The 16,576-nt window shown below is 38.1% G+C and overlaps 1 protein-coding gene across 1 annotated transcript in view; it reads right to left on the bottom strand.

Annotated features, from left to right (window-relative positions):
• Positions 1–16,576, bottom strand: part of UTRN (utrophin) — a 307,788-nt gene that overhangs the window by 239,355 nt on the left and 51,857 nt on the right. The window contains exons 12-21 of the mRNA XM_077175513.1: positions 16,259–16,378; positions 15,397–15,498; positions 12,368–12,475; positions 11,647–11,826; positions 10,200–10,366; positions 7,811–7,934; positions 5,978–6,065; positions 3,965–4,200; positions 3,536–3,716; positions 784–929 (exon numbers count right to left, since the gene is read on the bottom strand). Of these exons, the coding sequence (XP_077031628.1) occupies positions 784–929; positions 3,536–3,716; positions 3,965–4,200; positions 5,978–6,065; positions 7,811–7,934; positions 10,200–10,366; positions 11,647–11,826; positions 12,368–12,475; positions 15,397–15,498; positions 16,259–16,378 (1,452 nt within the window). The remainder of the gene's footprint in view (positions 1–783; positions 930–3,535; positions 3,717–3,964; positions 4,201–5,977; positions 6,066–7,810; positions 7,935–10,199; positions 10,367–11,646; positions 11,827–12,367; positions 12,476–15,396; positions 15,499–16,258; positions 16,379–16,576) is intronic.

The raw sequence follows: 16,576 nt of genomic DNA, 5'->3' as shown, positions 1-16,576 counted from the left end.
CTGTCATCTATAAATTTTTGTCTACTTTATAAGCATGGCTTCCCTTTGATAGGCAGTCTGGAGGTCAGAGAAGTACAGTTACTCTCTCCAAACACCTGAGCAGGATGGGTTTGTTAACCAGCTGACGCTCAGACAGTTTAAAGCCAGCAGAGCCCTCACACCTGGGTGAATATACTTACCCAGTGCTTGGAGGGGAGGGTGGAAAGCCTGCAAACCACAGGCCCTTCAGAAGGGCAGAAGCAGGGTCAGAGGAGGTCACCCTGCCCCAGGACAGAATCAGGCCAGGCACAGGCACGACTGTGGTGTGGCTCAGGCAGGTGCAGCTCCCAGCTCCTCGTTTTCCTTACAAATGCACTCAGCAACAGAGGAGCAGACCTTGGATCAGGTCACCAAACAGATCCAGCCCAGCCTCTAGAAGGGAGATGCTCTTGGAGCCCTAACAATTGTTTTGCAACTCCTGAGCACAGGAAGAACATGCAGACCAGAGAGGGCCTTTTAGGTCCTTTTCCCCTGGCTGAGCAGCCCCAGCTCTCAGCCCCATCTCCTGTCACAGGCAGCATGAGATGCTGTGAAGTCTTGCAGGCTCAGAGATACCCAGCCCTCGCCTGGACATGTCCCTCAGCAACCTGATAACTCAGCAAGCCACCTCCAAAAGTGAATTGCACACCCACATCCCTGACACCCGTCTGAGCAGTGTTAGCTACCCAACTGAGAGCAAGGCAGGAGAACAGAGGGTGACAGCAGTGGGGTAACCTCCTTCCTCAGTGCAAAGGGGAGAGTTACCTTGGCCTGCTGCAGGGCGCTCTCCACCTTGCTGGGCTCGCTCAGGCCACTGGCAATGCAGTGCTGCTTGCCCTCCAGCTCGCTCAGCACGTCCTTCAGCCGCTGCAGGGACTCCATGTACTCCCGGCTCGGCTGCCTTTCTGTCTCTGGGACCATGGCAAAGAGAAAGGGAACAAAATACTAAGTAAGGAAATGCACTTGAACCCAAATCATAGGAGATGTGAACAACTTTCCAAGAGTTAAAAAACTCTTCAACAGATAGCATTGTTTTTCCTCTAAAAATATTATATATAACATACAAGTATATAGAATATAATAATAAATATGCAATTACAACCTTCCAAAAATTTTACAAACTCAATCCCATTTTCAGAAATTCTTTTTATACACTTAAGCACCTAATTTGTTTGGGTGGGTGGGGTGGTAGAATTGGTAGCATTTAAATTATATGTTATCATACCAAGAATAATCCATAGTATTTAGAATATATAAACCACCCAAATTTAGTATTTTGCATTTTTAAGCTTTAGACATATCTACTATTTAATCTACAAATACACACACACTGATATCTACTATATATAGAAAACACAGTATAGCAAATACAATAGCCATACATTACATATTAAATTAAAAACACACTCTATATATAGGAATTATATAAGCTAGTATTTATAAATATGTGTGTATATATATAAAAAACATATTAGCATGGGCTTGTGTTTGGCTTGCATTTTTACATTTTTTAATATATTTACCCACACAAATATATAAAAATAGCAGCTTTCAGCCTGTTGCCAGAACAGAGACACCATCTAGGAAGAGTTAAAAGGGAATTAATGTTTGGATGGAGTATCTGCTTGCCATTTTCAACCACATGCCAAAATTTGTTCAATCTAGCCCCATGTGGAATCCCAGGCAGGAGGCAGCACCTCACTGGCATTTCAGAATGAAAACAGCCAATTGGAATAACTGCAGCAAACAGGATTTTGCCTATAAGTCCTGTACTGTGGTATGCACATTCTCTGGCCCTGGATTACTAAGCAATTTTGTTACTGCCCCAGGTGAAAATTAATCTAAGCTTTGTTCTGACTCAGCAGGTAGCTTTTCAACAGCTTACTGTCAGAACTGTCCGACCTTTTATAAAAATGAGTCAACATTTTTGAGAGAATCAGAGTTATCCAGCTCTCTATTCTCAAAAGGCCAGCTCAATTTAAAGAGGGGGGGGGAAATTAATAAGAAGCCTATAGGTGCATTGTCACTAAATGACAGAAAATCCTGAAGAAGAAAATAGTTAAAGTAATTTCCCAATGACAAAAATATTGAGTCAATTCCCATCTAAAAAATGCCTATAGAGTTGAGACTGAGTAGCTTTCCATGGGGGAATTTCCAGAGGCTCAAAGAAGAGCTATAAGAGGAGCTGGCCTTCTGTCAGTCAAGGCCTGCCAAGTTCACAAATGTCTAAGTCACACCACCAGTTGTTTCCACCAGTAACATAGCTCGGGAAGTTTTTACCTTGCAGCAATTCAACTATGCTGTAAATAAACAGCTAAAACTCTGAACTGACATTTCCCTCTGTTCGTCAGCAGTGTATCTTCTCAGCAGGTTGTCTCATTCAAAAGACACACAAACACAAATTTAATGTGTTAGAATATATGTGGTGTTTCTACCAAGCAATAACTGGTTCAAGTAGATCAATAACACCTCAAGTGATGCGTGACACAAAAAAAAGTATTTTTCTCACAAGATACATAGTTACCAAAATACAAAACACTAATGAAATTACTCACAAGTACATGAAGTCAAAACAGCTAAAAAATAATAACTAGTTACAGTAAGAATGAAAACATCCCCTTGTAATTAGAACATGGCTGACAGATACTTCATTCATACAGTTTTCTGCATGGATATAATTGAAGCATGCAGGCCTGGTGCAACACATTGTATAGATGTCCTAACAGCTTAGTAATTGAGCCCATTTTTACTACATACAGAATGTATGTAATGCTCTTCCATTTGGAGCTGTTAATAAAACACTTCCTCAAATTACTCTGAAACAAAAACTAAGGGAAAAAAATCTCTTACAAGTCTGTGCTGCTGCTATTCAGCTGTAAAGTATTACCAGACTACATATTCCATGCACTACATTTAAGATCCTTTAAAAACCAGCATGACTGGTTTGAATGCTCATAATGAAATTTATAATGCAACAACAACCCAAGTAGAAACTGCCTGAAAAGCAAGCCAGATTCCAAATCACTTCAAAGATGAAATTTCAAAAAGGAATTATGTATGAATAATATGCTCAAAGCTATGAAAAAATAAATTTCACATGTGCACTTTCATTTTACAAGGTTCTCCTAATAGTCTACTTTTCATTTCTAGAATTTCATTACAGAACATTTATTTCTGTAAGTGCCAGAGAGAGACAGATTTCTGAGCTATATTATCCACCTTAAATATGTCTTGCTAAGTAGCTAAATGAGGTTTCAGGATTGTTGCATCCTTGCCTAATCATTTTAAACACCATGGAATGATAGATTCTTGAATTGTGCACAGAGGAGGCCACATCCTTCCAAGTGAATAAAATAATTTGGTCAGTTTGGCACAAAGTCTAGCATAAACACTAGAAAAACTGTACCAAAATTCAATGAGTTTTCAGTCAGCTCAAAACAAACAAGCAACAAAAAAAAAATCAAAACACAAGTAAGCAGGAGGCTTTATGCTAATATATGTATTTATGTTCATTTACCTTTTTTCAGCTGTTGGTGACATTCCTCTAGTTTCTGACGAGTCAATTTGAAGTGATCAAGAAAACCACTCAAGTTCTCCTGAATGAAATTTGGAGGCATGGGCTGAGAGGTGAGTGTCTTGCAGGTGGCTTTCAGATGTTCCAGCTGTGGACTAAGACTTACAAGATGACTTAACTCCTGCTGTAAAAGAAAAACCAAAACCAAAATTCACACTTACCCTGTAAACACAAAGATTTTAGTACGCTACTGCAGCACAGTTCATCCACATTACTAGAGTGACAACACTAAACTACTTCTGTGACAGATTCTAAAATCTTCCAGTCAAGTCAGGTGTCCTGCATAGATTTAGAAACTAGGCCAAGCTCTACTGGAGCATCCTGTGCTTCTGACAGCTTCCATTCAAAATCAGCAAGTTTGACCAGACTTACCTGACATAAGTCTTTTAGGACTGCTGAGGACTGGGATGCTGAAGAAGAGGCTTTTTTAAGCCAGTCATCCTTCTCATTTAAAGTCTTCTCAAGCTCATTAATTTCCTTTAAATAAGCATTTATATCTTCCTGGTACTTTATCTTTCTAGCCACTTCTTCTAGATTTTGAACCACATCTTTCCATCCCGACAAAATTTTCTCCATCACAGATTTTATATCCACTGTAGGAAGTCCTTCTACAAAGAGTATACAAATTACTGTTATATTAACTGCAACACATTTTCATTAACAGGCATTTAACCTTTCCTTTCTTCAAATAAAAGTGCACTTTCACTTTAATACACAAAACACTTTGATCCCAAGTTCAATATCTATAAATCTATACTTATTACTAGCACCATTTCAGCTTTATATTGCTAGTAAAACATAGAGTGAGATACTCTAATTTTGAGGAAAGACATAGAGAGGGATTTTTTTGCTGAACCACTCTAGCACAAGTAGAGCCCAAAGCTCTGGTAGGGCAGCCAGCCAGCTTTCACAAGAGCACTTGATGACCCTGCTCCATGGATGTCCCTGTGCTCACACGTTGGCCATAGGCTTGGCACACCAACACCACAGGAGCCACAGGGGAGCAGCATGCGGAAAAGAGCAGTCACTGCCCTTATGGCACAGCCTGTACCTGCCTCAGGATAAAAATGGATGTAGGCACAAATGTGCCAGTACTGTGCATTATTCCACACAGGTGTAGTAGGGCCTAGGTCTGGAAAAAGGCTGCAAGCCTGAGCTGGACAGAACATACTATCAGACCCTAACAAAACCAGGGGCTGTAGATAGGTTATTTTCTAGAGATCCCAACCTTTTAGATGACAATCAATTAGAAAGCAAATTGTTGACCTTACTCTTTGCTGATACAAAGCAGCTTTTCAACTATGCATTTCTTGTTATGGTTAACACATGCTGGTTTCATACCATGACCTATCATATCACAGCTAAATGGGTTTGTAGAAGAGAGAGGAAGGGAGGATTACGTGCTGTTCAGGTTTGAAAACAAGCAACATCTAAAAATTTTTATAAACCAAACTCCAGGTCAAATCAGTGGCTTTCAGCCATCAACTTAAGGGCAATAGCACCCACTGTAAAAAGCTTCAGCAGCAGCAGGCAAGGAGGGGAGGACTAGACATGCTTAGTAAATTGGGGTATACGAGCAAAGCATTGGATTGCAAAAAAATCTGATTGCTGAGAAATCCAATGGAATTCATAATTTTCCAAAAGGGATGCTGGTCATTATGCAGGACAGTTGATACCCTCTTCTCCCCTGTCTGAATGCTACCAGTGATGACAACTTCACCAGAAGTCAAGCGCACAGCAGATCTAAAAGATTGCTTCTAGATGATATGAACATCTCTTCTAGAGATCTCATTCCACTCATGGATCTTTTTCAATATGAAACAAGATTTTGGCAAGGCTTAAAGATTCAACTTTCATGGATGTTAATTATAAGATCCCATGGATAAGGGTTTTAATTGGCAATCAATCATTTTCCCAATCATATAGACTTCTCTCTTGCCTTTGAGCCATAGATTGTGACTACATCATTAAAAACATAAACAGTTTTTACAAAAATAGATAAAAATACGAAAAAGATAGACACATATGTATCAAGTTTGAATTTGGCTTCAAAACTTTCACTTCTCTCTAGCAGTTGTTTTAAAACTTTTACTTAAAATCAAACCACTTCCTTGAAAGCATGTAACTAGCATTGTTACTGAAAGAAATAATTTCTTAATTACCCCTTAAAAGACTGCAAATGAACACATGCACATTAATGAATAATAATATTGCTTTTCTAAAAGCTTTAATTAAAAAAAACCCACATAACTAACTAGTAACAGTAACAATGACCAATGAAGGAAAGAAAATGGAGGGAGAGGGAAGGAGATAAGTATTTCAATATTATTTCCCAGTAACTCAACTGATTAAATCACAAAAGAGAAAAACCTCCAAGTTGCTTACCCTTTCCCATTTGATCCAAAAGAATGTGTCCACTTCGTTTCAGTTCATCTAACTTCTGGCTTTTTTCAGCTTTTTCCTTTTCAATCACCTTCAAAGTGAATCCCAAAAGAATATAGTGGCAGCAAGGGTTATTTTCATTGACTTCCCTCTTTCACCCAGTAATATCTATTTTCCCACTACTACCCAAAACACATCATTGTCTTGGATACACCACCTTCTGAGCTGCATGTTAGTTCTGCTTGTGCAGAAAACAAATGCAAAAGGAGTCACCTCTCACAAGTAGCAGGCATGTGAGAGATTAGTACTACAGCACCAGGAATAAAATATTGATTAATGGCTTGATGATCCCACAGTATGAAATAAGATATTGGGACAACAGTTAAAACAAGACACTTGTGATCAAAAACTCAGCTGTAATTCTCAATGTGAACCAGTGGAGAAAAGACTCTTCTTAATAGCCCCTTCATTTCTACAGTTTCTACTGTGATTTCCAGTAGAAGGCACCAACAGACCTGTTCCGTAGAAGTCCAAACAGCAAGAACTATAGCACATCAGTAATCCACTTTCATAAGCTCTAGTGCTTTACTCTCACAAAGATTTGGAGAGGGACATTCTCCATGACTACCAAGATTTTTAAAGGAAAAAGCTCCTCCCACAAGTTATGCATATTGGTGAATATCCCTTTGTGAGTCAATCGGTAGAAGACATCCACAGAGGAAAGACGAGCTCCTTGGCCACAAAACCACAACTTCAATATCCTCTGTGATTACAACACAGTATCTCCAAACTAAAATCCTTTTGAACCTAATGTCAAAGGTCATTACTCTGGTTTAGGCTTCCTACAGTACATTCAGAAGCACGCACTTATTTGCACAGCTGGGAAGAACAAACTCTGTCCTATCCACTTACAGTCCAGTCACTTAAAAACAGTGCTGTTCATGGGAACCTGGTGTTCATCTCAGGACCTCTTTTTTAAAGAGCTATAAACATTCTTAAAGATCTATAAATAAAATATTGGGATAGTTGCTTTGGTTTTTATTTCCAACAGTACTGCCATTCCAAACATTCCTACTGACACCATTTTCCCCCAGAGCACTATGGAGGAGCCTCTTTATAGAGATTTTTAAATATTGTTTTTGATTTCAAAAGCAGATTCAGGTCTGTTAAAGCTCCAGCAAGTCTTCATTAACAAAGAATGCTCAAGAACCAGAAAAAGGCAAGAATACATTCCTGACAAGGAATAGAAAATAAAATGGTTATTTCACAGCTCCCACAAAATTCTATAAAATTATATAGTCTGTCTTGCAGGTCAGCAATACTGTACACAAGCTGTAACAATCAGGTTTTCTCCAAAATTAATAGAGCAAACAACATGTCCAAGCATTATAACAACAAACCACTTTGGACCCTGGGTGGTACAGTGTTTGAGGAGTGTCACAGCATGATTCAAGGGGTCTCTGAGCCCCCCACTGGCCTATCTCTACCAAAATTATATAAGTGGCATCAATCAAGGCCATTTCCAACTGTGAAACATTAAACCAAAATATGCTACTTAGTGTAAAAGATAATAATCCTGAAGACAGACATTTTTCAGACCTCCAAGGGAGACATCAGTAATTTATGTTTTTAAAATTTCCCGTGGATTATGCAACACCACCAGCAAAAAATGTGTCCAGCTGGTCAGAGATTTCCATGTATGCTCAGTTCTGAACCTATTTAACTGAGGGACTTAATCCCCTCAAAGCATGCGGATCAGCTCACACCTCCAGCTGACAGCCAGCTTAGATACAAAGTAGAGTATTCACTGAAACATGCTCTATCTCCCCATTTTACCTTCAGTTTTTCTTTCATGCTTGAAGTCTCTCTCATCTTCTTATATTCTTTGATGTCTGTGGCCTGAATGGCAGATTTTGATTTTGAAATCCAGTTCAAGAACTCAGTACTTTCAGCATCAAACCTAGTTTAAAAGGTCAGACAGTGGTTTGTTTTTTGGTTTCAGTCACTCTGTCTTAAAAATCAAAAGTCTTAAAGTTCAGCACATTATTCAATCCCAAACCAGCAAGGCTTTACACAAAATTCATGCTCCTCATATTACTACTCACAGGAAGTAGAGACAGACTTTTAAAAGCTGACTATAATAAAAATTATACCCACAGTATCAGCTTTCAGGAACAAATTGAGAATCATTGTGCAATTTATTTTACACATAGCTTCACACAAATTATAACCATATCTTTTAATATGTTACAAAACAGATTTCTCAATGCCAAGTATTTTGAAAGTAAGAACTAGACCTCAGGAACAAAACAAATAAGAATTGCAGTTCTAAGTTTCAATGCTATTTTGTCTGAAGAAAAAGCTAACAGTGGCAGTGACAGCTGACAAACATTTTTGCACACTTAGCTGACAAAAGATTAACTTACATCTTACTGGTTTTGTCTACAGTGCACACACATCTATACTAACAACTTTCTCACCCTCATGACCTCTAAACTACAGCCTACCACCACCAAAAAAGAGACCAAATCAACTCACAAATTAACCAGTACTGTACAGAACTTGAGAGAGGGACAGATACACTGTACAGACCACAAGTCAGGTTGTATTACAATTACATTACTTAACAAATCCTAACATGGAATAACAGCACCCCAATAAATCCAATTGTCAATTCAAGTTTCCATGGGGAAACTGGCAAAATTCCACTTACTGGTCATTTGTTGGTTTCAAAAGAAGTAAATGGAAACACACAAAAGCATCAGAAACTTTATGACCTATATTTACTACCCTTGGTTTTAATACAGTTTCAACTCTAGGAAAACAGATGACAGATAAATCACTTTTACTTTCAAAACCTATAATAGTTTCTACAACTCAGGAGACAGAGAAAGGACAGATGGCTGCTGACTACTTAACTGCCTTTTACATTACCACCCCTACCAGAGCTCAAAAGGTCTGACCAGAGTCCTCAAGAGGGTTTGGGCAGGGTTTTATCCCTTCAAACCTCCCTTCCTCCTCCAGAAAAAAAATTAAACTCTTCTTCATTGTGCAAACACGCAGTGACTCCCAAGTCTTGATGCAGCCTCTATTTTATCTCTGAATGACCTGACAAAGATTTAAACCAGTGATACTTCAAGGAAATACTCATTTGCTCCGCCAAGCACAAAAAGCAAAATGTTGAGCACGTAGCATTAATTTCCTAATTTATATTGAAACAATTCATTCCTTGCTATTTAATAACAAGAATTCAACACAAGTTATAAAACACTGTTTGGCTTAAGAGGAGAGAAGGTTCCAGGAAAACTTGATAGCAGCCTTCCAATACCTAAAAGGGGAAGCTACAAGAAAAATGGAGAGGGACTCAAAGGGAAGTGTATTGATAGGACGAAGAGTAACTTTTAAAGTGAAAGAGAATATATTTAGATCATATATAAAAAAGAAATTCTTCAGTATGAGGGTGGTGAGATAGTGGAACAGGCTGCCCAGAGAAGCTTTGGATGCTCCATCCCTGGAAGCCTAGCATACCAGACTAGATAAGGCTCCAAACAACGTCCATTAGTGGAAGGTGTCCCTGTCCATAGCAGGGAGGATGGAATTAGATGATCTTTGAGGTCCCTTCCAGCCCAAATGATTCTATGAGTCTATATATGCAAATGAGCGCCACCCACTCCAAAAATACTTGTCAAAGGAGACATCAGTGCAATATTCTTATTACTAAACACAAGAGAAATAGAAAATGTTTCTGGGCATCTTTTTTGTGTGGTTTCTCCCATTTTCCCATATGTTTTATGAAAATTAGAAATAAATAATAATCAAAATGCTTGACACTTTCACACCATCTCTTTAGCAAAGATGAGAAGATGTTTTGCTTAAAGGAAGTAAATATAAATCTGTCTTTTCAGCAAAGGAGCTGAGGTACAAAGGACTGAAGACCTGCCTCTATGAGAAACAAAACATCCCTGTTTTCCTTTGAAATTAATGGAAGCTACAGGTTTTCTGCTGCTCCGAAAACAAGGCTGTACACAACATTCCATTCCCATTCAAAGAATCACAGAATTGTTAGGGTTGGAAGGGATGACTGGAGATAACCTAGACAAGCCCCCAAGCCCAACCTCACTCTGCAACTTCATTATTGCTCACTTGCATAAAAAAAGGATCAAAAGTCAAGACAGTCTCTGTAGTATCCAATGAGCAAGGGGAAATTGCAGCGACATGTACTTACTTTTTCTTTGCTTCACTGTCCCCTGGAATTTGCCTTTTCTTTGGGAGTGGTGGTGGGGGCAATTCCTGTCTGGACTGTTTGACCACTACCTGTTCCTTCAATGGTGTTTCTGCAGCAGTCTTCTGTGAAACCTGTGACATTCCTATGCTTCCTACAGCTTGAGTTACCTATACAAAATAATTTAGGGCAAGGATTATGTGCCATTTTTACACAAGCTGAGTTGCTTTTTCTTATTTTCTTTTATTCTGTCATAAAAGCCTGTTCATTCGCTCCCACAAATGACCACATTGAGCTGTCATGAAGCACATTTATCATATTTACACTCCAGAGAAAAAGATCATCGCTCTCATTTTACAGATGGGAACCAAGCATCAAAATTCTCAGTTCAACTAGAATCGTGCCAGTCCAAGTGAACTAAAATTAACAAAAGAAGCATTATATGTATTTTCTTTCATCATTTCTTCACAAAAAGAACAAAGGTACTTGGAGTTTATTACTAGCAATTCTACATTTTGTACTCTTACTCTATAAAACAAAGCCTAGATCTCATGAAGAGCTGATACTCAGTGAATTTGTCCTAGCTCACTCAAGTCAATAGAAACCTCCCATGCTCTTTATCAGGTTATAAGGTAAGTCCCTGGAGACTCAACCTATAAGTTCCAAGTATGTGCTTGATATTTAAGGGGAGTGAAAGGATAGAGACAGGAATTGGCATTCTCTAGTGCTTTGACTCAAACATAAGAACAAATTAAAACCACATGGCTGAAATGAGCCCCTACCCAGGCTGCACAACTCATTCACTATACATTAAATGGATCATGAATTGGTGCCATGGTTTTTACCATAACAACATATTAATATCACCAGAAAAAGCACATATGAGTTATAAAGCTGTCAAATAAAACCCTCACAAAATCCAGTAGGAGTTCTGTCTAAATAAAAACATTACCAAGCACTCAAAACACTAAAATAAACATTGAACAATCCAGCTTGGCTATCATCATTACATGTCAAACAAACAACTACTCTATTTTCAACAGATGAGAAATCATACTCACAGAGCATAAATACTTGTATGACTCCCATTTATTTATCTATTCTGGGGTTTGGGCTCTGCCTTTGTTTTCTTTTAGCATCAGATTTAAATCCAGTCCCAGGACTCTTAAAATGTTTAAAGGCATTTGCATTGACTGATAATACATGGCAAGCCTGCTTTACTCATCAGAAAAATGAAGCTTAATCTGTGTGAGAAAGGAGTAATAGTACTGGTCAGGTTAACAACTTGGGCTTTTGGAGACCAAAAATGCAGGCAGCTTTGTCGGCCCCATGTGAAAAAGCACTCACCTACCTCTCTAGCATGATACCTGGCCAATTTTGCTTACACAGTGAAGTTTGCATACATTCAAGTCATACAAAAAGCTAAAAAGTAATAAAGCCTTGTAAATACCTGGTTAGAATAATCCTCTAGCTTCTGAACCAAACAGTCCCACCTCTGAGTTAGCTCTTCTTGATCCTGATCAATTCTACTGGATGCTTTGCCATTCCCAAGGATTTGGGCCACATCCTGACCGAGTTCATTCAGCTGGTCTAGTGTTTGTCGTTTCATACCCAAGTCCTCTTTTAAAATCTGTAGTTAAAAGAAAAGATTAAAATAGAGCATCAATTATTCTACTTCCCCTAAGCTTTAATTCCATGGCTAAAAGGCAAAGGGGATTGAAAGGGTGCTGACAGGGTGAAAAATGTACTACCTGAGCCAGATGAACAGTTCTTTTGTGTAAAAAAGCACTAACAGACACTCTTTTTCAAGAACACATCCTTTAACCATCTCCTAGAGGAACCAGCAGTATCTCTTCAGTAACAGTTACAAATGATTAGTTCAGGTACAAGCTGCTCCAGTGAAATAAAGGAAACTCCATACCACAAAGCTATACCTTGGAAAGCACAGCTGACTGGTGGCCTGCAATAACATCCAAACCTCTCAAAAATCTGGGATAGCTGTTTCAGAGTTTGGCACACCAACAAAGAACAGCCATGGAGTAAATAGTACCTATGTTTTAAATTCAAGTGCAAGAATCTGCATTCACAGCTCCTACTAGGGTCAAACTAGTTATTTGCCACTCATCTAGGCTATGAGATTTGATGGAATAGGGCAGGATATCAATACTCACTGCTAGTTTTCGAACATTCACACTCAGGTCTGTTTGATCTCTAAAGTTGCTTGTCTGGACCTTACTCAAAGCCTCTTCTTTCTCTGTTAACCAAGCTTTCAATAAGCACTGTAGATCATAAGAAAAATAACACAAGAAAATACCAAGATTGTCAAACAGCTATTGACAATTGCTTCTTTAAAATCTTTGCATTCAAAGCACAGTTCTGCAGTCTTTATATGCTGGAATTTCAATTGACTTTAACAAAAATAGTACAGAAAAGAGTACAAAACTATCAGATTAGGGAAGCAAGTAATACTTCCAGCAAAACAATTTCAACAAAACCATTTCTCAATATATCAGAGTACATCTCCCCCAAGTTATTTATATAGCAAACAGATATCCACCATAAAGCTAACATAGGATTTATAAATCATAATAGAATATATCAAAATGGCATGCATGTGTTCTTTTGTTTTCCACCCTTCTTCCTCTGTGACTCACATGCTGTTACAAACATTTTCTCACAGAAGTGATACCACTGGTAATCCATATTCCTTTTAGTCGAGACAGTTGATGAGAGACTCAGATACTAATTAGTGACCTCCCTGTTTATGATACCTACTTTCAATTGCAAAACAACTTCAGCAAATCCTATTTCAGTAACTACTGGAAACTGGAGTGGTCTGCTCTAAATAGACCTAACTTAGGGATCTTTAGTTTTTTCCTTTTCTTTTGCTGCAAGACCTGCCCGGTCTCACTTCTCTTCAGTCACAGAGCACTGTTGTAGTAACACCAGCAATAACTGGCATCAAGTACCAGGAAGGATTTTATGTACTCCACATTATGTTCCCACATAATGCTGCTGCTGGACAGCAACCTCCATGGACAAGAATGCCCACCTCTCTATCAACTTCAGCTGCCCAGCCATTGGTGCACTGCTGTTCCTCTCTGTTTAAAAATAAATCACGTAGCAAGACAGACCTTTTTGTTCTTTGAACAACACACTTTACAACAGCCACCAGGTTCCCCATCCTAGCTGTATATTTTTGGCATTGTCCCAGAACTTACTATAGCAACTTTGGGCCACAGAGCTAAGGCAATTTAGATTTCCAACATAAACCAATATGCAAAATCTACACACAGAAAATATGATGGTGGTTGAAATGCCATAAGGCTGTGAGAAAAAAATTATAACACCACACACTCTCTGGAAAAATCATGCTGGCATCCCAGCCAACATATTTTATGCGTAAGAGGAGCTCAAAAACCCTTCATGCGTTAGCTAATTTCTGCTAAATCAGCAGTCAAAGATAACTCTCCCTAGAAAACTGAAACATAATTACCACAGTGCTAAGAAGTCTCTGGCACTGATTGAGGAATTTGTTTCCTGAGTGGTAAGGATTGCGTTGACTTGAAAATATGGTGTACAAGAGCTTTCTAGGCAGCCACAAAAAGGCTGATGCATCACTGTTGCTCATCTCTCCGTGTGGTTGGACAAAATGGAAAATGCTTGTTAGAAAGTGTTTTAGTTACTTTTGTGTTATGAAAGTGTTTGTATTCACTTTTTAAGTAGTTTCAGACTTTAATTTTTGTAAGTCACGTGATCATTATTGTGCATTTGTAATTCAAGCCCACTAGTAATAAATGAATTGTTCAGGTGAACAATGAGTACAAAAGGCTCATCTAAACCAGCTAAAACAAACTTCTATTTATCTAGAAGTTCCTCTTTATTTGCTATCTGAGATTATCTATTTCCTCTTTATTTGCTATCTGACATTCTACATTAAGCACACTGATTGCTTCAATTTACAGAGCAACATAGCTACACATGAATTAAAATAAGCTGAGTTCAAATGTTCAACTCCAACAGAACATGGCACTTCTAACAGTTTTGTAATAGTCAAAGAGCAGTCCCCAAACAAATGTAAGAGTGGAAAAGGATGTTGACATGATGACAGAGTCATCAAAACTAAGAGCACTTGAAGTCCAAATGTTGAACATATACAGCAAGGATTTTGAGGGAATCCTTTTTTTTCCAATTCCGAGTTATCATGCCCAAGAGTTACCAGAAAACATTAGCACATAATTTTCTGGATACACATACATAGATGATAAGGAAATTATTTTAAGGAAACATATATAAACAGATACTTGACAAGGGATAAACCAGAATCTTAACCTTGGGTCTGTATTAACAACAAGGTCACATGAGCTACAAATCAGGGTTTCAATATACTACAAACAGATATGGGAGAGGTAAGGGAGAAACACACAAGGAGCCCCAAAGAATGCAGATAAAACATCATTGTCAAAGAAACCAGGCTGCAGCTGATACCAGTAGCTATACCAGCACTGTTCTACTTCTTTCAAATGTCTAAACAATCTCTGAGAACTGCCTTGTTTAAACAATAGCTTACAGTGATAAATATCATGTTTAAGAAAAAAACAATTTCAGTAAAACCTTCAAAGTAAAAACATAAAATATTTTCATCTGAGAAATGAAACAACCTCTAGTTCTAGGCAGACAAACAGCATATGTACCTGTGTTACCATATTTTTAATGCCATCAGTTACTTGTGTTTGAGCAGTATTTTTTATGTAAAATACATTATATCAGAGCAAGAAAACACTTCAGTATTGCACAATTGTGTACATGTGTTCATGCTCGAAGTACATATACGTTAACTAGGAAGATTTCTGTAATTACAAAACCACCCGAGGAAATGGAAAATGGCAATGAATTTTCCAAGTATCGCTGATATTCCCACTTCTTGACCATTTTACAAGATACCTTGGAAATTACTTTACAAGGAGTATATAAACTATAAACTTCTATTCTTAAACTTTGGAAAAATACTTCTATTGCACTTCAGAACTATTCCTGTCCTCAAAGAACACAGGGAACCCAAACAATAACAAATTCTAGGCTTTCAAGGTTTTTTCCCATGAAAAGAAATCAATCCTAGTAAGAGCTTTGATTCTTTTTCAGTTTGTTTTTTCCCTTCCACAATCAACCAGTCACTCTGAAAAGCTGAACAGCTACTCACCTGTTCTTCCAGCAGCTCCTGCCATAAAAGCTGAATTTCTTGCAGCTTGACCCGCCGATCCTCAGTCCAACGACAAACTGCTGTCCACCGCTCACCCAGCCTCTACAAAAGCACAAAACACTCAGAAATGATCACAAACCTCACAAAGAAACTCCAAAACCAGATAGTCAAAAGTGTGATTTCTGCTTCACAGTAACTCCTTTCTACATTATATGTGCTTCCCTGTCCATTATTTATATTGCCGTATTGCACAGAGATGGAGATTAACACTTTCAAAAACATTGACATATGGCCTGAACTCTGATTTTGCTCAAGTCTTTGCGCTATTTGATTGACATAAAAATGAATGAACAAAGTAGCACAAATTTTGTTTGAAAAAAAATCTGTCTCATGTACTCACTGTACTTCAGGTTATAGTCCTAAGTGACAGGAAAACACTTCATATGATATTCCCTAGATAAATTGTGTTCATGTCTTCCAAGTATTTCTCCTATGAGATTTTAACTTTCTTAGGAAAACAACTTACATGAAATAAGAGTTGTACTATGAATCTTCCCATTTAAGGAAACTGCTGAAAGGATATACTACCAAATTACTCAAGTCATTGGGAATGCAAACAGCTTGACTAATCAGTAATAGAGCTTGAAAGTCACCAAAGCACTTTTGCAGGTTTTAGCTTGAGCTGATTTAATAATTCTTTAAGTCATTATTGCTCCTAAAGGAAATGTTATTTTAAATTACTAAGATAAATTGTCTTTAAACACAAAAATGTTGATTAACAAATGTTAATTAATGTTGATTTGATACAAATTTTTCAAGTGCCTAATAATACAGTTTTAAAAAAAAGGCTCTAAGATTTTACCTGCAATTGTTCCTCCAGAATAGCTGTTGCACTTTCCCCACTGCTTTCATCAACAATGACCACCATGTGTGTTAGAGAGTTGACCTTCACCTGTTCTGCCTCTAGGTCACTCTGCAGGCTCTACAAGAACAATTCAGAGGTTACCAACTTTGAATGCATTTAGTAATCTGCTATTTTGGCCACAGTTACTACCACAGCAGCTGTGGCTAAAGAACTTTGGTATTTCAGATTCAACAGCTAAGCACAGATTTTACCACTGGCAATCACTGCACAGTTTAAAATCTGTAAGCAAAAGGCTGCTAGAAAAGAACCCAAACC

Source organism: Agelaius phoeniceus, chromosome 3 (genome assembly GCF_051311805.1).
Source record: "Agelaius phoeniceus isolate bAgePho1 chromosome 3, bAgePho1.hap1, whole genome shotgun sequence".
NCBI lineage: Eukaryota > Metazoa > Chordata > Aves > Passeriformes > Icteridae > Agelaius > Agelaius phoeniceus.
Note: the sequence above shows the minus strand (reverse complement) of the source record. Positions and strands in the feature narration are given on the sequence as shown.